A 24,777-nucleotide genomic window follows, 5' to 3' on the forward strand; every position below is an offset into this window, starting at 1 on the left:
TCAGCCACACTATATAGCATTCTGTTTACTGCCACGCTGTGTACCTCGCTCAGCCACATTATATAGCATTCTGTTCACTGTTCTGTGTCTGCTGGGAATAGTGGTACACCGCTCGCTCAGCCACACTATATAGCATTCTGTTTACTGTTCTGTGTCTGCTGGGAATAGTGGTACACCGCTCGCTCAGCCACACTATATAGCATTCTGTTTACTGTTCTGTGTCTGCTGGGAATAGTGGTACACCGCTCGCTCAGCCACACTATATAGCATTCTGTTTACTGTTCTGTGTCTGCTGGGAATAGTAGTACACCGCTCGCTCAGCCACACTATATAGCATTCTGTTTACTGCCACTCTGTGTACCTTGCTCAGCCACATTATATAGCATTCTGTTCACTGTTCTGTGTCTGCTGGGAATAGTGGTACACCGCTCGCTCAGCCACACTATATAGCATTCTGTTTACTGTTCTGTGTCTGCTGGGAATAGTGGTACACCACTCGCTCAGCCACACTATATAGCATTCTGTTTACTGCCACTCTGTGTACCTCGCTCAGCCACATTATATAGCATTCTGTTCACTGTTCTGTGTCTGCTGGGAATAGTGGTACACCGCTCGCTCAGCCACACTATATAGCATTCTGTTTACTGTTCTGTGTCTGCTGGGAATAGTGGTACACCGCTCGCTCAGCCACACTATATAGCATTCTGTTTACTGTTCTGTGTCTGCTGGGAATAGTGGTACACCGCTCGCTCAGCCACACTATATAGCATTCTGTTTACTGTTCTGTGTCTGCTGGGAATAGTAGTACACCGTTCACCCGCCACTGTATAGCATTGTGCTCTGTGTCGCTGCTGGGAATAGTGGTACACCGCTCACCCGTCACTGTATAGCATTGTGCTCTGTGTCGCTGCTGGGAATAGTGGTACTGTATAGCATTTCTGTACTGCCACTGTACTGCTGCCAGTCAGCGTGTACTGTAAGGATAAGTGAAATGAGGAAGAAATCCGGTGAAAGAGGGAGGGGCAAGGGAAGAGGTGTTTCCCCTGACGGTTCACGTACAGGCCACAGGGGAGCACCCAAGAAAACCCACTCAATACCGCCCATGTTGTCCAGGACAACAACCCTCACAAATCCAAAAGAACAGGACCAGATAATTACTTGGATGACCTCTCAAGCGTCCAGCAGTGGGTTAAGCAGCACCAGCACATCACGCACGAGGTCCGAGTCCTCAGCCAGTTACAAGGAGCCAGTGGGCACAAAGCTGACACAACCGGCAGCGACACCACGCACACAACTGCCAGATAACCAGTCCGATGAATTACCTCAGGACACAATGGGGTATTCGCAGGAGCTATTCCCAGCCCAACAAACTTCCACCTTTAAAAGGTCAATGGAGGAACAGCCAGAAATGTTGTGCCTGGATTCACAACCGTTAACTGTGGGAAATGCACCGCGCACTGAAATACAAGGCGAGTCTGAGGAGGACTCGGAAACCCAAATCCCAGAGCAATTTGGGCAGGAGGGGTTGCAATTGCAGGAGGTCGGCCGACAAGATCTGGAAGACGACGTTGGAGTGTGCTGCGCAGAGGTTGTTGTGGGGAGCTCTACTCCACGGCGGCGGCCCACAATGACATATGACGAGTTTGAGGAGATGGAAGAGGAGGGTATGGACAATGTGGACAGAGACCCAGATTTTGTTTGTGAACGAGAACATCGCCGTCGTAGCAGCAGCACAGATGAGTCTGTTGAAGAACCCACTGCTGCACGAGTTCGCCTTGTGCCAAAAGGTAGGCGGCGCGCAATTTCAGGCACCACAAGCGTGGAAGTTCAAGTGAGAGGCAAAAGAGGAGCAAACAGAAATCGCCAGCAAGGAGGCAGGTGCTCCAAAGTCTGGGCTTTCTTTGAAGACTGCACTGAGGATGTTACCATGGCGATTTGCAAGGTGTGCAAGACCCGCCTGAGCAGGGGGAAAAGTATTAACAACCTCTCCACCACCAGCATGAGCCGTCACATGCTATCCAAACATCCCACTCTGTGGGCAAACGCGTCAGGACAGGGTACCAGCAACAACACTGCCTCCCTTGGGTTCACCAGACTCACCACCAGACCCGCCTCAGCAGCAGCAGTAGCCCAGCCATTGCGTGGTTCACAACATTCACAAACATCAAACGACGCTGACACTGTCACTTTCCGGAGTAGTGCTCTTGAGGTCTCCCAGTGTTCATCAAACACAACAACCAACAGCCCTTCCGTGTGCAGCGCTACGGTTCAGTTGTCTGTGTCGGAGATGTTTGAGCGCAAGAGGAAATTGCCAGCAAATGACCCCCGGGCCGTGGCAGTAACAGCCAGCATAGCCAAGCTTCTGGCCTGCGAAATGCTGCCATATCGAGTGGTGGAGACAAACAGCTTCAAGGGCATGATGTCAGTGGCCATCCCACGTTACGCGGTTCCCAGCCGCTACCACTTTGCGCGCTCTGCAGTGCCTGAGTTGCATGAGCACGTGGTCAGCTAAATAACCCGAAGCTTGAAGAATGCCGTTGCCTGCAAGGTTCACCTCACCACTGACACCTGGACGAGTGCGTTCGGCCAGGGTCGATACATCTCCCTTACCGCGCACTGGGTGAACCTTGTGGAGCCTGGCAGCGATTCCTCACCTGCTACGGCACGGGTGTTGCCCACGCCACAAACAGCTGCACCGCCGTCCCTCCCACTGGATAACAACAGCAGCACCTACCTCTCTGACTCCTTCTCCTCCAACGCATCTCAAAGCTGTACCTCATCCGGAAACGCTAACCCAGCAGCAGTAGGATCGTGGGAGCAGTGCAGCACAGCTGTTGGCATGCGTCAGCAAGCGTTGCTGAAGCTAATCTGCCTTGGGGATAAGCAGCACACAGGGGAGGAAATTTGGAGGGGAATAAAGGAACAGACGGATTTGTGGCTGGCACCGCTGGACCTGAAACCTGGCATGGTTGTGTGTGATAATGGGAGTAATCTCATTCGCGCTTTAAGGTTGGCTAAGCTGACACACATCCCTTGCCTGCCGCACGTGATGAACCTAGTAGTTCAGCGGCTCCTGAGGACATACCCAGGCGTGGACGATCTTCTGTTGAAGGTGCGTCGAGTGGCCAAACATTGTAGAAATTCCAGTACTGCTTCGGGGGCACTCGCCAAGATGCAGGAGCGCTTCAATCTCCCCCACCATCGCTTGCTGTGTGATGTCCCTACGCGCTGGAATTCTACGCTGCACATGCTAGCCCGCTTTTGCGAGCAGAAGAGTGCAGTGGTCCAGTACATGACGGCGCAGTACCGAGGCGCATCCGGCCAGCTGCCAAGCTTCTGTGGATCCGATTGGGCCAACATGTTGGACCTCTGCCAAGTCCTCCAAAATTTTGAGCAATCCACGTTGCTTGTGAGCAGTGACAACTCTTCAGTCAGCATTACCATACCACTGCTGTGTTTACTGAAGAGGTCGATGTTAAAAATCAAGGAAACAGCTGTCATGATGCAACTGGGGGAATCTGAAGGAGAAAACGATCAGCGTGATGGTACCAACATCAGGCCATCCGCCTCAGGGAACGCTGGCCCCAGCAGCTATGACGAAGAAGAGGAGGAGGAACAGCTGGAGTTGGAGCAGGAATTTCATGCCACCACTGACGAGGGCCAGAGCGGTGCACGTTGGACTTCCACAATTCAACGCGAATGGTCAGCAGAAGCAGACCAGGAGGAAGGTGACGACTATGATGCATCACAACAACTATCACAACGCTCACAAGAGGATGATGAGGATTCTGGTAGGACTCTGGCACACATGGCTCAATTCATGCTAGACTGCATTGAACGTGACCCACGCATTGTGCGCATTCTGGACAACACCAATTACTGGGTTTATACCCTTCTGGATCCACGGTACAAACACAATGTTCCAAAACTGCTTGAAGAAAGAGTCAGACAGGTCAAAATGGAAGAATACCAGCAGGCCCTTGTGGAGACTTTAGAGAGGAGATTGACATCCTCCCCCTCCTCTAGCCAGTTGTACGCAGACAGACTGACTTCCGCAAACCCAGGACGACCAGGAGGGCAGCAAACAACGCAAGCCGCAGCTAGTACCCAAAAGGGAACGGTATCGGCAGTGTCCTTGGAGTGGGAAAATTTTCTGACACCCATGCAGCAGCAGCCCACTGAACAGCAAGCGTGCAGATCCACCTCCAACACCGATCGCCTGGAGAAGATGGTCAAGGACTACATGTCAGATGACGTAGCTGTGTCGAACAATCCATCTGCACCCTTCAACTATTGGGTATCGAAGCTAGACACCTGGCACGAACTGGCAATGTACGCAATAGAGGTGCTGGCTTGCCCGGCAGCCAGCGTTATGTCGGAACGCTGTTTCAGTGCTGCCGGAGGCATCGTCACAGATCGGCGTATCCGCCTCTCTACAGAAAATGCAGACCGTCTGACTTAAATTAAAATGAATCAATCCTGGATTGGAAATGACTACGCAACACTCCAGGACCCCAACCAAGTAACATGACCAATGAACATCTGGGATGGTGTAGCGTTTCCGGTCCCTGTTTATTGAACCTCTCATCTGTATTACATTTATGACTGCATGGCGGCAAAAAGCATTGCTGCTATATCCGCACGCTTTTTGTCCTCATGCAAGGCCTGGGTTGTTGTGTCTCAAAAACCGTGGCCTTCTCCTCCTGCGCCTGCTCCTGTTCCATCACGTCTGCTGCTGCTGGGTTAGCGTTGCCGCGTGGTCCCTGTTTATTGAACCACTTATCTTTATTACATTTATGACTGCATGGCGGTACAAAGCATGCTATCCGCACGCTTCTTGCCCTCATGCAAGGCCTGGGTTGTTGTGTCTCACAAAGCGTGGCCTTCTCCTCCTGCGCCTCCTCCTGTTCCATCACGTCTGCTGCTGCTGGGTTAGCGTTGCCGCGTGGTCCCTGTTTATTGAACCACTTATCTTTATTACATTTATGACTGCATGGCGGTACAAAGCATGCTATCCGCACGCTTCTTGCCCTCATGCAAGGCCTGGGTTGTTGTGTCTCACAAAGCGTGGCCTTCTCCTCCTGCGCCTCCTCCTGTTCCATCACGTCTGCTGCTGCTGGGTTAGCGTTGCCGCGTGGTCCCTGTTTATTGAACCACTTATCTTTATTACATTTATGACTGCATGGCGGTAAAAAGCATGCTATCCGCACGCTTTTTGTCCTCATGCAAGGCCTGGGTTGTTGTGTCTCACAAAGCGTGTCCTTCTCCTCCTGCGCCTCCTCCTGTTCCATCACGTGTGCTGCTGCTGCTGCTGGGTTAGCGTTGCCGGTCCCTGTTTATGGAACCTCTTATCTTTATTACATTTATGACTGCATGGCGGTACAAAGCATGCTATCCGCACGCTTCTTGCCCTCATGCAAGGCCTGGGTTGTTGTGTCTCACAAAGCGTGGCCTTCTCCTCCTGCGCCTCCTCCTGTTCCATCACGTCTGCTGCTGCTGGGTTAGCGTTGCCGCGTGGTCCCTGTTTATTGAACCACTTATCTTTATTACATTTATGACTGCATGGCGGTAAAAAGCATGCTATCCGCACGCTTTTTGTCCTCATGCAAGGCCTGGGTTGTTGTGTCTCACAAAGCGTGGCCTTCTCCTCCTGCGCCTCCTCCTGTTCCATAACGTGTGCTGCTGCTGGGTTAGCGTTACCGGTCCCTTTTCCTGGAACCTCTTATATGTATTACATTTATGACTGCATGCCGACAAAAAACATGTTACCTGTGCAAAGAAAACAGACATTTCCCGCATTTAAAAGACAGTTTTCCCTTTGAAACTTTAAAATCGATTTTCTCAAAAACTATAAGCTCTTTTTGCTAATTTTTTTTTCCTCTTGTACCCACTCCCAAGGTTCACATACCCTGTAAATTTGGGGTATGTAGCATGTAAGGAGGCTTTACAAACCACAAAAGTTCGGGTCCCCATTGACTTCCATTATGTTCGGAGTTCGGGTCGAACACCCGAACATCGCGGCCATGTTCGGCCTGAACCCGAACATCTAGATGTTCGCCCAACACTAATGACCACGCCCACATTATGCTTGATCACGCCCATTTTTGGCGCGCCGCGCGCAGAGGTTTTCCGGGTGAGTCCACTCACTTCTTTTTCCAGGACTAGACCCCTGAACAAAGGACTCTACAACCAGAGTAGTTCCTAAATCCTTAGTGGTTGAAACTGCCAATTAAACTGGCAGCTACAATAGAAAGTGCATCTGGTTGTGAGCACTTAATGTAACGAGTAGACTGACTAGAACTTTGCAATGCAGGTAAATACAGACTTCCAGAATATCTATATTTGCACATTTAATTTAGAGGACCTAACATAATGCAGTACCTATCATATCATTATATTGACCACTCAAAGGCTCCTGTTAATGAAAGAATGTGATTGTTTATGTACCGTATTTGTCGCCGTATAAGACTCACTTTTTCTCCCCCAAAAATGGGGAGAAAAAGTCCCTGCATCTTATACGGCAAAGGCAGGGAATCCCCGACTTAACGCCCGCTGATACGAACAGCGACCCGCCGCCACGTCGGGGATTCCCTGCCTTTCTGTGCCTGCCTTCATCTTCCCTGCCTGAGTCTCCTGGCCCCCCATGGAGTGTCAATAGCGGCGGCAACTTACCTTTGGCAGGCTCCCGCGCTGATCCTAGGTCATTGTGCTGCCTCCCCCCTGCTTATCTGGCTCCCCGGGTGTAGGAATAAGTATCGGTAGCTTACCTCCGCAGTGCACCCGCGATGACTGCAGACATCCGTCTTCCAGGCACTTCTCGCTCTAGTGACCGTCTTTGAACTGCGCGTCATCAGTTCAAGCCGGTCACTAGAGCGAGAAGTGCCTGGAAGACGGATGTCTGCAGTCATCGCGGGCGCACTGTGGAGGTAAGTTATTATACTTATTCCTACACCCGGGGGGGCCAGATAAACAGGGGGGAGGCAGAGGAGGCTAGCGGGGGGCAGCACAATGACCTAGGATCAGCGTAGGAGCCTGCCAAAGGTAAGTTGCCGCCGCTATTGACACTCCATGGGGGGCCAGGAGACTCAGGCAGGGGGGGGGGGGGCAAATGAGGACACATGGGGGCACCGGAGCACACATGAGGGGGCACAGCAAGACACATGGGGCACAGCAAGACACATGGGGGGGCACAGGAGGACATATAGGGACAAGAAGGACACATGGGGGGCACAGAAGGACACATGGGGGGCACAGAAGGTCACATGGGGGGCACAGAAGGACACATGGGGGGCACAGAAGGACACATGGGGGCACAGAAGGACACATGGGGGCACAGGAGAACACATGGGGGCACACAGGAGAACACATGGAGGGAACATGGAGGGCACATGAGGACACATGGGGGGCACAGGAGGACACATGAGGACACAGAAGGAACTGTACAAGACGCTCCTGGAATATGGACGCACCAGGTTTAGTATTTTTTTTCCCCTGGTTTTTGCCTTCTAAACCTGGGTGCGTCATATTCCGGAGCGTCTTACACGGCGCAAAATACGGTATTCCTCACCATGTGAGAAATGTAGGTAGAAATCTTTTCTTACAACAGAACAGTTACCTTGTAATTCCTATGTAGGAGATTTCTTGCTTGTTCCCATTGTTGATAAGGGAGAGACCCAAGCTGTGGATAGAAATGTTTATTTCTTGATCTGGCTGCTCCATTTCCTCAGCTTGGCATGCTTTGGTCACCAAACCCACATCTTCTGTGAAAAGAAGGATCCTCTGTCGCCCATCAAGGAATGACACCCAATGGACCTGAATATCCTGGTTATAAGCAAACTGACCACTTTCATCCTTCACAATAAAGAAGACAAAATTGCTATGAAGTTTTTAAATATACTGCAATATAAGACAGATAAAAATGTCTGTTAATTTTAATATAGCTGTATAAAACCTCATATTCTCCCCTTCCTTATTAGCTATACAGACAGGCAATACAATAGTAAATTTTTTTTAAACTAAAAAATAAATATGGTGCAATTCACTGTGCGAGAGGTAGAAACAGGTAGTGGTACAATTACTACTACTTCTGATAATCCAAACATCCACATTGCTTTAGATGTGTTAACGTGTTTCTCCAAGAGTAAAATGCACTATAAATGATTTTCCTACATTGCTGTAACTTACAGTAGTCTGACTGATCTGACAGGTTGTGGACTAGTCCATCTCCTGATGAGGGATTTTCAGTTATTTATTATTACACAAAAGCACTTACTGCCCTGCAGTTGCTTAGTCCAAAAGCCAAAAGAGTGTGAAAACAAGTAGGTAAACGGGCTGACATATTTGTATAGGCCCTTACCATGGAGTGATTTTGTAAAGAATTAAGAAAATAACGAGAATCCCCCATGAGGTGGTGGACTAGTACAAAATCTGTAAGATCGGTCACCTTTTTTAATACCTACTGTAATTGACATCAACATAAGAAAATAGTACTTTATAGTCCATTTTACTCTGGGTAAAATGTACATTTTACATGTATGTGTTTTATATTTTACAATTTTTGCAATAGAGGGGCATTTAACAATTAAATATAAAAAGGTTGAGCTCAGGTAACATTAACACTGCTAAGTATGATTCCAGGAACATTTATAGCACAACAAAAACGTTCTAGCCCACATTAACTTATTTTCACTATGAAAATACTGATGATCTCAAAGGCACGAACGGGACTTCCATGTTTGAAGAGTTTGAAGAGGAGGAAGACTACACCACCGTATCAACTAAAAAAAAAAACAAAAAAAAAACTGCACACAAAGAAGGCAGAAACTTAACGTTGACATTTCTAGTAAGTTAAGGCTGGTTTCACAGTGGGACGTTACAGGCGCACGTTAGAGCAGCCTGTAACACACTCCACCGCACAGCAATGAAAAATCAATGGGCTGTTCACAGTGCCCAAGTTGCGTTACTTAGTAACGCTGCGCCATAAGACAACGTAAAGCATGCAGTACTTTATAAGCGGCAGAGCCGCGTTAGACTGCTTGCACATGCTCAGTAACGTTGGGGAGGAGCGGAGAGCGGCCGGGCACATGGCTAATTAATATTCACTGCACTCAGTGACGTGCAGTGTTTACTTCCTGGAGCGGCCGCTCTGTGCGGCGATTGGCCGGGCGGGACCACGTGATGCCGCATGCGTCCAAGAGTACGCATCACGGACGCCAGAGTGCGCTGCACAACGCAGCTCACTCTGACCTCCACATCAGAGAGCACCAGGCGTTGCGTTAGGGGCACGTTATGCGACCATAAAACGTCCTACTGTGAAACCAGCCTAACTTATTCAGCACTGCCTGAAGGTGCTGAATGAGTTATAGAATCACTTGTGCTTACAAAATTACAATAAGTTAGGTACTGTACCTTTAAAAGGTCAAGCTCGCCACTGACTTGGTTGTAAGTCCATTTCAGTTTTTTTGTGCCTGTTGGATCAGCCCAGGCAAACAGTCTTGCTTCTCCTGGATGAAGTTCCTTCTCCTCCCCAGAATCACTAAATGATTTGGAGAGAATAGCAAAACAAAAACAAAAAACTCTTTAAAACAAGAACCAAGCAGGGATGGTCAATGAGAAGGTATAATTCAGAGTTGATGCAAAACATAAGCTAAATTCAAGCAAATACATGCAAGTTGAAAATGACCAATCAAATGCAGAGCTGCTGCAGTTGTTTAGGGAACTCCAACCTATAAACATTTGCATACAATGAGCATACAATGAGAAACAAATCTGAATTATAAGCATCTCATTGACCATCCCTATAACTAAATATCAGTCACAATGTTATGAAAAACCTACCTCTGACAATATGTCAGTGTAGCCCGAGGGGTATGGTTCATAATCAGCGCAGGTGCAGCACCTTCATAGAAGTCTGAGAATCTAATCACTATTGAGTGATCAGAAATACTGATATCAATTATAAGTCCTGTATTCTGGAAAAACAGAAAAACAATATAATCATGTACATTACACTCATTGCAGCATAAAGAAAGAGCCTTCTTCCAGCCAAAAGGGGACCTCAGCTCACCATGTTTTCCAGGCTAAGCAGTGTGCCATTATCCTGTTTGTTGAAAAAGAAAGGTTTGGACACTCCTTCACAGCCAACGACCCTGACACACATCTTCCCAGAGACATTGTCTGGCCAGAATGGTACACACTGGAAGGATGGACAAAATCTAGTATAAAATTAATTGATAACATACTTCACAGATATTACGTATTGAAAATCTCTTTGGATACCCCCCCCCCCCCCCCCTAAATTGTTCACAGCATGAAAACAATTGAAAATACGTGCGCACTGCCTGTCAGTGTTATGGGTATTTTAAATGTCAGGATTCTAGAGGTTTATTTATGCAGGAAAAGCTGTCATGTGTGTATGTTTTAAGTTTTAATGTTCTATGCAAACTTTTATTGCAAACTGTAAAGTTAGAGTACTTCTTTCAAATATTGCTCTGAGACATCTCAGCATATTCCAGGCTGTGAAACTTATAAGATTATTTTAGTTACAGAAGCTAAAACATTTTTGTTTCTTACAAACATTTTTCAAATGTCAAGGTTATAGATAAGCGTACTGTGGGAAGACTGGAAAGAAGTTAAAAGTCACATTACTGCAGCAATCATATATATTTGCTCAGTTATTACATATAAATATTAATAATCAATACAGTCCTAAAGAAAGAAATAATTATTGTTAAACCTTTAGTTACACATAATATAATTTAATATTTTGAAATACATTTAAATGCTGGATTCTGCAGTGAAAGTTTAAAGGGACTCCGAGCTCTGAAAAAAAAAGGTAAGTTGTACTTACCAGGGGCTTTTTCCAGCCCAGTGCTGGTCGGGAGGTCCCACGCCGGCGTCCTGGCTCCTCTCCTTCTCCCCGCTCCGGAATGGCTGGCAGGCCGCAGCCCGGGCGACACTCTCCCGAGTGTCGGGCTGCTTCTTCCGCATATGACGCGGATTACGTCACACGCCGGCCGCCTCGCGTCATCACGGCGGCCGGCGTGAAAGTACTGCGCATGCGCGAACAAAGTGCGCATGCGCAGTACTTTCACGCCGGCCGCCGTGATGACGCGAGGCGGCCGGCGTGTGACGTAATCCGCGTCATATGCGGAAGAAGCAGCCCGACACTCGGGAGAGTGTCGCCCGGGCTGCGGCCTGCCAGCCATTCCGGAGCGGGGAGAAGGAGAGGAGCCAGGACGCCGGCGTGGGACCTCCCGACCAGCACTGGGCTGGAAAAAGCCCCTGGTGAGTACAACTTACCTTTTTTTTCCAGAGCTCGGAGTCCCTTTAAAAACACATTAGATGTGTTCCACAAGAATGTTTTGATTATGAATGTCCTTTAGAATGTAAACAACTTTACAAGGTTTTTTTTTTTCTATTGTCCCGTATTTAGGACAATTATGCCACCTGGCGGTTTCATAGTCTAATAATTAATATTATTACTACTGCTTGTTATTAACATGATAAAATAGTGACATCTGCAGATGGAAAGGCAAATATATAGAACATGATTTTATATTACATTTTAATGTGCAATTATATCTTATATAGGTAATTGTTTTAAGAAGAATTATATAAGCTTTATATTTAAATAAGTATATTAGAAGCCCTGTATGTTTCAATAAGCCTTACATTGCTGTAGACTTTTTACTGAGTCAACCTGACCAATCTTATGTCTATGAAAGGACAGAAACATTCCAAACTAATTAGCAGAAGGACACATTATCAGAAATGCATCATTAATGACATTGTTTAATGTTTAAAAGTCCAAATGTCTGGGGCAAATAAGTCAACCAGCAGACAAGATGGCTGCTAAAGTCTATTTTTAATTAACTGCGTCAGAATTGACCTTATCAGAATGTGTAAACATTGCAAACCTACGTAGATTCTTACAGTTAAGATAATTAAGGTATTCAAAACAAAAAAGTGTTATGGGTATTTTACATGTCAAAGATAGCGTTTGACGCACGGAAGTTTCAGCTAATTAAAAACTTTGTTTTTAGGGAAATTCCAGATTAGTCAGCCATATTGCATCCAATCACTATAAAAATAGGAGCTGAAAGCTCATAATTTGCACAAGCCTACCTATCTCCTGAGAAGACACATGAGTCAGAAGCTACCTTCCCACACGTGGTTCTAGATGCTGAAGAGATGACTGAGAAGGGGTAATATGCTTAATAATCAGGTGATTTACTTTATTAATTTCTCAGCATTAAGTTCTGTTAAGATGTTAGCAAGAAGTTTTTTTAGAAGCTATTTTTATGCAATTTCTTTAAGATTACTACTACAAGTTTTACACAGCTACTAGATACACAGCTATTGATACAGATGAGACTACTATTGAGCTTATTCTACATAACACAACTGTTGTATTCTTTTTTTGAATGTGCTTAGAAGATTGATGATTGCTTGGCTATATAGGCCATGATGAGATGGAATAATGTTAGAAGGAAACACTACTTGGAACTGTTCATATTTTGTACATATGCTGTATGAGAAGCAAATACAATTTTTTATAGAAAATCATATACTGAGTGCTCCGATTCATTTCAAGGTATACCGTCAATCTATAATTACTGTTAGAGGGTTCAGAACCCGCTATGCCGGATTTATATGATAGCAACGCTTTAAGGGCTGGTCCTTTACTGAGTTAGCAATCATGAAAAAGGCAAGAACCGCTCAGGTTTTTCACAAGGTCCCCCCCATCTATTCCTTCCCAGGCCATGCAAAGTGTATGCAGTTGAGCTTGTTTTCACCTGTCCACCGATGCTTTCACATCTTCTCTTCACCGCTGGGCCCTCCACCCTGTCTCTTCTCTCCTGGCGAGGGCCACTTGTGTCCCATGACTAAACGCTAGAGGCCAAGCAATAGAGCCACTGTGGCACATACCTTATGCAACCACTAGAGGCCTCTAGTGTTTGTCATGTGACACAGGCACCCTGGGAGAGAAGAAACGGAAGAGCGCCCGGCGCGGAGAAAATGGGAGAAAGTGCCAGTGGACAGTAGCTCCGCTGCTGTGTCAATTGTCCCATAATGAAACCCTGCTAGCGACATGCTACCTACCCGCCAGTGATCCAGCGATATCGTCCCACCGATACCACTGGCTAAATAGACTGATTTAGTCCTAAAATCAATCGTCAATTGATTGGGGCATCAATTTCTAGTAGATGTGATCAAAAGCTTCAATTGGCCGGATATATTTTCTTTTTATTTCTTCTATCTACATGCATACCAACATGTTTCACAAAGTCTTTTTAGCTGGACCATTTCAGGTACAGTAGATATTTCTTGTCACTCACACACCAGTAATCCATATTTAGCTGCTTTTCAAGTTTTTAGCCAGTAACAGTGCACTGGAGTGGGGTGTGGTGGAAGGGGAGTGCTGAGCGATATAATATACTGAAGACCTAAAACAGCGCTTCTGTCTATATGTAATACACATATTTAAGAGACTGTTGACAACAGTTACAGGGGAAAAAGTTGGATGTGCATTCTTTTACCTGCATACCATTTTCATAGTTATGGGGTTTTCTTCATGCTATCAGAAAAGCCGATGATAAGTATATCCGCATAGTTAGTACTGCACAGTTAAACTGGGTTTCTAGGTTTACTGCACACAAAAAATAATTATGGAATTGTGGATTGTGATGGAATATGATGGATTGTTTATGTTTATGATGGATTTTTCTGGAACCTGACTGTTACAAGTTGTTTATCAGTCAAGCTCATTTAAAGCAATTTGCTTTTGGTGATCAGGTTTTCCCAAACCAATGTTGCATAAAATCAGTAAGTGGTAATGAATAGCATTAACTACTTCAGCCTACAGTGTTGTTTCACCTTATGCATCCGAGCAACTTTCACGTCCCATTCATTCGCCAATAACTTCATAACTACTTATCACAATTAATTGATCTATATCTTGTTTTTTCCGCCACCAACTAGGCTTTCTTTGGGTGGTACATTTTGCTAAGAGTATTTTTTTTTCTAAATCCATTTTAACAGGAAGATTAAGAAAGAAATAGAAAGATTATTTCTCAGTTTTTGGCCATTATAGTTTGAAATTAATACATGCTACCGTAATTAAAACCCATGTATTTTATTTGCCCATTTGTCCCGGTTATTACACCGTTTAAATTATGTCCCTATCACAATGTATGGCACCGATATTTTATTTGGAAATAAAGGTGCATTTTTTCAATTTGCGTCCATCACTATTTACAAGCTTATAATTTGAAAAATTATAGTAATATACTCTCTTGACATGAATTTTCAAAAAGTTCAGACCCTTAGGTAACTATTTATGGTTTCTTTGTTTTTTTAATTGTAATTGTTTCTTCAATTAGAAATTTTATTTGGGTCATTTTTGGTGTGAGAGGTAAACAGTTAATTTTAAATGTAATATTGTGGGTTTGTTTAATAAAAAATGCATGTGGGTGTAGTTTTACTATTTGGCCACAGTCAAAGTGTTCTGGAAGTGATTGATCTTGCTTCCAGGAACTACAAGGAGGACGGGAAACCTTTTTTTGTGCAGAAAGACCGTGGCTTCTGATAAGAGACTGTCGGTTTTTCTGCTGGGGACTTAGATCGATGAATGGGAACTATGTTCCCATTCATTGATCTGGGAGCTATCAGAAGGTGGCGGGAGGACGCGTGGCGCAGTGGCCTCAGCACAGTCTATCTGGACAAATATATCCGTCCAGATAGACTTAAGTGGTAAAAGAGACACTGAAGCGAAAAAAAATATGATATAATGAATTGGTGGAGTAATACGGATAATTACTGGAACATTAGTAGCAAATAAAATATTCTCATTTTTATTTTCAGTTATACATATTTTTTATAACATTGCATTATTCTCTAATATTTGCAGTTTACACACTACTCAGGATGCTAATTGATTTTACAGGGCAGGCCAGTGAACTATTGACCTGTCCTCTGGAGAGAAAAAGAAAATACAGTGACTGACAGTTAAGATAACAAGCTTCAGAAGACAGAGCTCTCTGCGACTTTGAAAGTCGTGGAGCTCAATGGCTCTTTTGCATACATAACTGGAGTTTCTTAACTCTTTCTGTACTGGAAACAATATTAGACTTATGTCTCTGCCCCTAATGTTTTATTTCTTAGCTGTACTACACATACAAATCGTAACAATTTTTTTTTCCGTTTCAGTTTCTCTTTAAGGAGGTTTACAGGCCTCTACAATTAACAGGCCCTGATTTTATTAGGTGTACTTTAGTAACATTTACTCTGTATTAGACTTTCATGGTAAATAGACTTTTCTAATATCTGCATCTGAAATTAAAATCTAGGAAAGGATGATCTTAATTCTAGACTAGAGCTTTGTTAACGGCAGAAAAAAAAATCATGCATAGCTGCATTGTGCACACAGTAGTAGTGCATAGCATTATAGATTTTACCAGAGGTAATGTGAATAAGCAAAGTTAGAAATGATGGCTGTACTTTTCTTTTGTATTTTTGCTGCACTGGACAGCATAGTACTGTACAAGAAACAACCATCAGAATTTTAATTTCAAATGATCTCACTATACCTCAGAAGATCCAATATAGTGCCACTTGAAATCAGGCAAAGAACCATCCGCTTCAACTTCTCCCACTTCAAGTTCAAACATGCAGTTGTTCACAAGAGTATAGAATGGTGTCATCGTGATAATCCTAGTTAGGTTAAAGCTACTCATTTTAATGTTCACTCCAACCTTGACAGACAGAAGACAAAGCAAACAAATAGAAGTCATACATGTTCAGTAATTTAAAGCATCTATTGAAGAATATTTTAAGAAAAATTTAATTGTTTCCAATAAACTATGCCCGGCTATCCTGCTGAGCCTCTGCCTCTAATACTTTAACCTCCTGAGCTTTACGCAGCTCAGGTGGTTTTGCAGCCGAGAGTCCCCAAGTATAATATTAACTTATCCCATGGCTGTAATAGCTTCAGCTAGCACTAGGCTAGCTAGTAGAGGTGGCCGGCATCCCCCCGGATTACTAATGATCCCCCCGATCGCCCGCTCAATAAATTACCCAAGCCTGGATCCAGCGATCAGCGCAGCCTACCCGGGCAGCTCCGCTGTTCTCTATGGGGAGGATCGCACATAGCGTCATGCACAGACCCGATCCTCCCCATAAAGAGTACCGGAGAAGTGCAGGGAGGCTGCGCGATCGCTGGATCCGAGGGGGGTGTTAATGTATTTAGCGGGCGATCGGGGGGATCATCAGTAATCGGGGGGATGCCGGCCACCTCTACTAGCTAGCCTAGTGCCAGCTGAAGCTATTACAGCCATGGGAGAAGTTAAAACAGTGTCGGGCATACCGCTAAGGAAGTTAAGCCACAGGCCCTGAACAAGTATGCAGATCAGGTGCTCTGACGGAAGTTGGACGGGATTTACCTACTTGCTTGTTTCAAGTGTGTGATTCAGACATTACTGCAGCCAAAGAGGTCAGCAGGACTGCCAGGTATTTGGTATTGTTTAAAAGGAAATATGGCAGCCTCCATAACCCTCTCACTTGTGTAATTTAACAGTAGGTACAGGGGGGTTTTAAACGCCTTGAACAAAAACTATTTGGTGTTGACTTAAATTAATGTTACAGTTATACTTACCATTTTATTTATTAAATAAGGCATTCACTCAGTCTAAAACTCATAAGTTCAAATCGTATACCATATTTTTTGGACTATAAGATGCTCCGGACTAGAAGATGCACCTAGGTTTAGAGGACAAAAAACAGGAAAAAAAACATACTAAACCTGGTGCATCTATAGTGCAGGGGTGTCTTATGGACCCCCCCCCCCCCCCATAACGTGCCCCTTGTGCCTTCCTTGTACCTCTTCGGATCAGTTCATTTTGGTGCGCGGCTCTGAGAGCTGAGCGCTGAAACTGTGCGCCATCATAGCAGCAATGCTATGATGTGCGCCCCGCGTAGCGGTAATTCAGGGCTCTGGCGGCTGCCAGACCCCTAATTACATATCCCTCCGAGTTGCAACAACTCAGAGGGGGAATAGTATTGAACGACGCGTCGGAGTTTAGCAGCAGTGGGGAAAGCTGTCATTCGGCTAACCCTGCACCGAACTGAGTGGCGCCGACACAATATGCACCCTCACCTCGTGTCAGCCTTTGCCCCAGTGTCCTCCTCTGTCCCCTATTCCTGTGTCCAGTGTCACCGTCTCCTACATACCATATCCTCTGTCCCCCTTTCATTTTGATTTAGTATTTATATAGTGCCGAAATCTTTCACAGCACTGTGCAGAATACATTGTCTTGTCCCTTAACTGTCCCTCAGAGGGGCTCACAATCTAATCCCTACCATAGTCATATGTCTATGTATGTATCATGTAGTGTATGTATCTTACTCTAAGGACAATTTAAGGGGAAGCCAATTAACTTATTACAATATCGGAAACCGCAGATCCCATTAAGAAAGCACCACACATGAATGAGTAATTAAAGTATAAATATTAATACACCATATAACAAGAAATTAAAAACAATTAAAGGAACACTATCAAACCAAGGGTCTAAAATGACAATGTACAAATAATGTCTAAGTAGCTGAACAAACATTTTCCTACTTTTCATGTTAAATTTCAGAGGCAAAAGCTTAAAGGATTACTATCAATTCACATAGTTTTTTCAATTGACACAGGAATTGTTTGGGAAGTGCTGCTAAGTACTGGTGTATACATTTTAGTAGCAACTTCTTTGTTTACTGTTATCAAAATACATTCAAACTTTACTTACGCCAAAACTGACGGCTGACTGAGCCATGAGGAGAGGGGAAATTCCCCTCACACTTGATCAGTTAACTATGTGTAGCTCTGTGTGTGACAGAGAGAGACAGGACACAGGAGCTGCAGCTGTTGGGAGCTCTGTTTCTGACTGAAGTGTCTGAAGAGAGCAGAGGAAATGTAACTAATTGTCACAGCTTTTCATATTGTTTTTGCTTTCAGAGTGCGATAGGTTTGATATTTGCTTTCTGTAGTCTGATATGCAACTCTGGCTGTGCAATGAAGCAGACACCCGTTCTGCAATTGATTTGTCCCAATATAGCTAAATCCTACCCTCAATAAATTACAGTTTTTGCCTCTGATATTTAACATGAAAAGTAGGAAAAGCTGTGGTGTCACAGACAATTACAAATTTTTATAACAAGTTACATTTCCTCTGCTCTCTTCAGACACTTCAGTCAGAGAGACAGTACACAGGACTTTCCCTCAGACACAGGGTTACCAGATGCACTGTGAGAGAATTCCCCCTCTACTCATGGCTCGCTCTGCTGTCAGATTAGAGCAGACTGTTGTCAGTTTAGAGTGAAAGAAATTTGATACAGTAAACAAAACAGATAACCAACTCATTTGTATACATTAATATTTACCAGCATTTCAGGAACGCTTTCAATTCCAGGTAAAAAAAAGTTAATAGTGTTCCTTTAAAAATCACTAACCTAAGCCAGGGTACAAAAGTAAATTATGTCACGAAGATGCGTATACAATATATGTGGCAAATCACCTCTAATATATATAAAAATATAGTTGTATATAAAATGATCCTAATAAGGTACAGCATACCACTGCAGCAAGTAAAGGATGGGACAGCATGTGACCAAACAAGCAACACAATAATGGGAAACAGAAGTTCTAGGAGGAAAATGGTGCCCAAGCATCCAATGCCTTATAATACACAGAAGTGAGAAAAAGCAGATTGCCAAGTGAATAAGGCAGTGGATAACCGCTGTATAAAATTGACCAACAAGTGTGATGGAAGCTTACCGCAAGTGGAGGAAGAAGCAAGAGGAGACTGCCAGTGGGACCCTGAACAAGAGCCCTCCATCTGGCTGTGTATCCTGTCCCACGTGTCCTCCATCCAGCTGTGTCTTGCCTGATGACTGTCCCTTGACCTCTACCCCCCCCCCCCCCCCCCCCTTGTCCCAGTATCCAGATCCCTTTGTCTATACTTTTAATGAGGTAGTGCTGTGATTGGCCCCAATGATGGAGCCTTGGTCCCGGTGTCGAGACCTTCAGGTCCTATTAAGAAGGAAGCAGGAACAGTGAGCTGCCGTGATTGATGGTTTGGGGCAGTGCCCCCCCCCCCCCCCGCCTGATTGGCAGATGGCCATGTCCGCTTTATTGAACTGTGTGGCTGTAGATAAGTATGATCAAAGAGGTCTGGATACGGGAACATAGGAAGGGGGAAAGAGGACAGGGGAAAGTCACCGGGCAATACACAGCAGGACAAAGGACACAGGGGTCAAAATACACAGTGGGAAAAAAGTACACGGGGACAGGATACACAGTTGGATGGAGGACAAGGGGTCAGAATACACAGTGGGATGAAGACATGGGGACAGACTACAGAGCAGGACGGAGGACACAGGGGGACAGAATCCGGGTAGAATACACAGGACGACAGAGGTCACATAGGATAGGCACCAGTCCAAAACGTATTATTCAGACTATAAGACGCACTGTCTTCCACCCCCCCCCCCTCCCCCGCTTTTGTCCGAAAAATACGGTAATATTCTATGCACTGAGTTGTATGAGCTGGAATAAAAATGTAAAATAAAAAAATCTACTCATCTGTCAATTGTCAAAAAATAGTAAGGGAGTCTTCTTACACTAAAACTCACCAAATATTCCACTTTGCCGGCAGGGCATTTAACACAGCCGTAACTTCCAACTGTGTCCAGAGAAAATCCAGATGACCAGCTGCTTGTGGAAATACACAGCTGAATCTAGTTAGAAAACAAAATAGCATGTTATTACTAGAAAGTACCAATGTGGATCTGCTGAATGACAGAAAATGACTGATAAAGTGTTTACGGTACAAAGAGTTTATAAAGCTCTACAAGTGTATTCTATTTATGTGGGGCACAAGTTCACTGCAAAAATGGCACACGGTGCCTCTATTTACAATGGAGGCAAAAAGCTCATTTCTTTTACAGGTGACGCCTAAAAAAATAACAGGATCACAGAATTAGATTTTACCATTTTTAAGAATTAAAAAAAAAATACTATGAAGTAGGCGATACTTTGGAAATCACTTCTTTAGCAATTTAAAATGGAAAAAGCTCAACATGGCTTCCAACTGTTCAGATGACACTGGTTTAATACTCAGAGCTTGGAGTACCTTGTTTTTGCTGAAAATATTCTTCTTCTTGAATGAGAAAAGGATGACGTCTCTGAAGTCTGATGGGTGCTTGACATGTATGTCTTCTGCCCGATATTGCAGGACACGAGAGGTCTTATTGATAATCCAGTACGGGCTAAATACTGAAAGAATCATCAGATTTCCCACACGTTTTACATGTACAGACAGGTCCACAGTCATAACTTCAGCTGTGTTGGCAGTGAAACACAGAGAGAAAAACTCAGGCACATTCTCATGGACTCTAAAATGCCCATTCCAGTTCCGTCCTTGGTACTTAATCAATGTAAGCTCCATAATCTCCCCATTAATTCTTGAATGAAGGACATCACAGCAGCTTCCCTCTGGTAACATGCGAGCATCTGCAGTTCCCTAAAAAAAAAAAAAAACAGTATTAGACTACTGCCTCACCTGCCATGGCCACCTCCTTATGCTGATATAACCTTTTCCTTCTAAGTTTTAATTCAGACCATGAAAAAAAATTCCAAGGCAGTTTTTAAACGAGTATTTTATCCTTTCATCTACATCATTTTGCCAGAATTGTAGATCCAAGTGTTTCTAGACCACAACAGGATACAAACCTCCCAACGCCAGTCACATTATAAAAGAAAATCTGAACTAGAAAATCTAACTGATGAGACGAACAGTTGCATCAATATTACCACTCCTAAATAAGTTTTTCTGTGAATAACAATGAGTTATTTTGTGTTTAAATGCTAAGAACATGAAATTAAAGTTTTTGTTGTCTCGGTTTAATGCTAACAGCTTAATATGTTTTACAAGGTCCTTTTAACTATTGACCCTTTTTTTAATCTATTCCTATTCCCTTCACTCCCAATCAGTGAGAGTTACACTACAGTCTGTTGAGTCCAACAGGAAATAACCTGTTATTCAGGACCCTTGAATGGTAACCCTTACAGCAAGAAAAAGAAAAAAAGTGCAGCCTAGTGTTACGTAGGTTCAGTACTGTACATATGTGTTCATCTTATGTTAACTGAGGTAACCTTTCATCTCATTTTTCACAACCCAGTGAAGGATTAAAGTACTCCGCAGACTTTCCGAACACGGAAAAATATGAAACTGAACAAACATTTCCAAAACCAAAATCTTTGATTGCTGGTATCTTAGTTACCTCCAATAGGTATCTCAAGGAATATGGTAGAAGGTTCCTGATGGTCAGTGAAGGAAAAAGATGAATAATGTAGGCTGGATCCCATTCTTTTTCACCATTACTGGTAATAAAGTTGATTTCATCAGGCATGGCAGTGCAATTTACAATGAAAGGAAGAAAATTTGTTTCTGTGGATGGACACTGCAGGGTACATTGAACCTCACTGCTCCGGTTGAGCATTTCCTTCCACATGATATAGGTAGTTGACTCTTTAAACTGTCCCTCTAATGCTCCAGATGGCTTCAGGAACAACTGACACCTAAAAGTCAAAAATGTTATAACGTCTACAGAGAAAAACAAGTGTAAAAAAACAAAAACTTGAGGTTAAAACAGAGTGCCTGAAGGGAAAAAGTGTCTACAGGATACTTACCTCGGGAGGTGGAAGCCTCTGGATGATAAAGAGGCTTTTCCCGTTGTCATCCGCAGGTCTGTTCCAGTGCTGCAACCCCTGAAAAAAATCTTGTTGACAGCTGGCGCATGCATACTAGCACGGAAACTCTCCTTGGGCTCCGGTAAGTTGTAAATATGCCCTCAAATGACTTTTTATGCTTTCTATTTTTTTTAATTACTTTTTTTGCTGTGTGTAATGTTTTGGAGCAAAAACATTATTTTAAGTTTCATACCACTGTAAGCATTTATTATATCATTTTTACAAGGTTTTTATAATCCCTTTGTTATAGTCGTACCAAAATCATCACTTCTCAGTCGGAAGGATCAGGGATGGGCGAGTTTCAGGTTATCACTGTTGGACATATAGTTGCTGGCATTTTGCAGTCATTTTGAAGTACACAAAAAGCATACCTTGCATGGCAGAGAAAAGCAAATGACTTACTTTCTGGATGACTCTTGTATTCCTGTTTGGAAAGGTGCTCATTTCTTATCCCAGTGGTAAAAAGATAAACAATAGAAAGGCTGATGGCTCTTAGGGCCCTTTTACACTTAATCAGTTGGTATGCGTTAGTGTGCGTTAGTATGCGTTAGTGCGCGTTCATACGCGTTTTTTCCATAGCAGTGCATTGGGAAGAAGATTTCAGTTAAAACGTGTTAAGTGTAAACGGTGCCATAGGAAAACATGGGCATTACTTTTAAAATCAGTTTTCTTTCAGTTATAACTGAGAGAAACTGATTAAGTGTAAAAGGGGCCTAACCCTTCTCTGCTCTACACCCAATATTAACGCACTACAACTTTTTAATGTTTAAACAGGGTGGGATAATAGAGCGTGTTAATGTGCAAAGTTCTACTTAAATCTCTCAACTGACATACCTGTAGGAATGCAGAGGTACATGGAATTCTTCATCTGGCTTACACACACCAATCACCTCAAGTAACTTAGCATTTGCCACAAACTTAAGCACCGTAAATGGTATTGAGAAATGGTTCTTGATCTGAAACAACAAAATATGAGCTATTTTATCACCTTCTCATGGATGCATAGTTTCAAAGAAAGCAAACTCCCTGTTGCCTAACTGCAAGAAAAAAATATTCTAGCAACTAAACATTTGAAAATAAAATTTACAGCTGCTGTGAGCAGATACCTGTGAACAGGTATAAGCTATTCTAATACTGAAACTTAAACAGGTTTAAGGAATTCAGTATATGATGCGTTAAATAGTGATGGGCACAAAATATATGCCACTCAGTTCTATAGAGACAGGAGATGGAATCACCAATTCACAGCTTCAAGCAGCTGTACCAGTGAACCAAAAGCTGTGTAGACTAATTAGTAATTTACTACCTCCAACTTTCTCCACCTGGGTAATTTTAATTTGTTTGGTAAGGGCCTGGGCAATCTGACATTACTCTGCAAGGCAAGTGGCAGTACATATTATATACGGCAGCTGCATTGCTCTTCATTGCAGCACTGACCGATTCAGCTATACTTAATGGAACAGCTATGCAATGGCCACACAACACATGCAGTAGTGGATTGCCAGAATGCACAGCTGAAGCAGCGCATAAGAGTATCCACCAGACTGCTGTCTATGCACACTGACACGCATTGCTGAATTCTGCTCATTAATGCAGCGATGTGCGCAGGCCTTAAAATAATCTTTCAAACACTTAAAACTGTGGAACCAATATTTGCAGATATTTCTAAAGACAGTGAAAAGTCAGCTTCAAAACAACGCAATAGCATTGGAAAGGTAATTCACCTGTAGTGGAGATCTAATAAAAAGTACTTTGTTTCCCTCACTGGCATCAATTTGCACGACAGTGGAGACACAATTTTCTTGTGATGGACTGCGCACATTATAAAGACGACGAGCTGGCTTTGTAACTGGGATATTTGATATTTCTGTATATCCTTGAGGCACTACAAATTAAAACAAGAGACAGTCAACAAGAATACAAAAATAAAAACATTACCCATCATTAACCACTTCCTTACCAGCAGTCTCTGGCTCCTTAAGGACCAAAGACATTTTGTTCAAAAAAATGGAGGTACATCTCGTTGCTGAAGCCCACTTACTTTGCTGTCGGTATGACAGCAGGGCTCCTTGAGCTGGTCAGGAGCCAATTTCATTTCATTGACTCTAGGATCACTGTGAGCCAATGTGTTTGGCTCAAAGTGATCACAGGGTCAGGAGCCAATGGAACTCTGCCTTTCAGAACTACAGCAGAGCGAGTGGGCTGCAGCGGCGGAAGAGCGGCACGATCGGTGGTAGCGGCGAGAGCATGCAGTGAAATAATTGAAATCCACTCCCTGGCAGGGATAACAGGTCCTACACAGGGCGTAGGCTTCAATTACCAAGGTCCAGAAGTGGTTAATTTCCACTGCACTGGAAAAAGAGAAATGTGTAACCCTGTCACAAGATTTGATCCTTTTTTCAAGTTCTCACCAATGGAAAGTGTGAAGAGGCTGCTCTCCTGTCGATGAGCAGCAGACAATCTTCCACGGTGCAGAGGCTGAGCAGATGAAAATTCAAGTTCAAATGACTTCCCTTGATCCACAGTGTGAACATTATTTTGTGTTGATGAAGCAAACTGCCGTATATTGGGACCATGCTGAAGGATAAGAGGTACGCCCAGGGCATTTATGATGATCAGTGGGGCCTTGTCCTTCAAAGAATAGTCAAATGTGGAAGCAGTGCCTTCAGAGAAAGCCTAAGAAAGAAAGTATTCATTAACACATACACATACAGACATATTAATGAATCTACCCATTATTTTACCATCTCAACACCTATGTAAATTCATAAAATGCCACAGTATTAGGAGGAACAACATCATGCATGCGTCAGTAAATTTATTGTTCCAGACACCTATAAAGTCGATAGCAATACACAGAGTATTTCAGTAATTAGTATTATGCCACAGAGATATTTATCCCATGGTACAGGATGCTTGCTAAAGAGGAGGTGGGACCATGGCTCATATAATTTGGCATTGTCCTGTTATTTAGACTCTCT

At 43.8% G+C, this 24,777-nt stretch overlaps 1 protein-coding gene across 5 annotated transcripts in view; it reads right to left on the bottom strand.

Annotated features, from left to right (window-relative positions):
• VPS13C (vacuolar protein sorting 13 homolog C) overlaps nt 1-24,777 on the bottom strand; it is a 390,940-nt gene that overhangs the window by 95,119 nt on the left and 271,044 nt on the right. For all 5 annotated transcript variants that reach the window (XM_068275765.1, XM_068275764.1, XM_068275763.1 and 2 more), the window contains 11 exons: nt 24,208-24,472; nt 23,521-23,681; nt 22,631-22,752; nt 21,328-21,625; nt 20,178-20,567; nt 19,678-19,782; nt 15,591-15,755; nt 10,067-10,195; nt 9,838-9,971; nt 9,409-9,535; nt 7,616-7,851 (listed from right to left, as the gene is read on the bottom strand). In XM_068275765.1, coding sequence (XP_068131866.1) covers nt 7,616-7,851; nt 9,409-9,535; nt 9,838-9,971; nt 10,067-10,195; nt 15,591-15,755; nt 19,678-19,782; nt 20,178-20,567; nt 21,328-21,625; nt 22,631-22,752; nt 23,521-23,681; nt 24,208-24,472 — 2,132 coding nt within the window. The remainder of the gene's footprint in view (nt 1-7,615; nt 7,852-9,408; nt 9,536-9,837; nt 9,972-10,066; nt 10,196-15,590; nt 15,756-19,677; nt 19,783-20,177; nt 20,568-21,327; nt 21,626-22,630; nt 22,753-23,520; nt 23,682-24,207; nt 24,473-24,777) is intronic.

The sequence above is a fragment of the Hyperolius riggenbachi genome, chromosome 3 (assembly GCF_040937935.1).
Source record: "Hyperolius riggenbachi isolate aHypRig1 chromosome 3, aHypRig1.pri, whole genome shotgun sequence".
Classification (NCBI taxonomy): Eukaryota; Metazoa; Chordata; class Amphibia; order Anura; family Hyperoliidae; genus Hyperolius; species Hyperolius riggenbachi.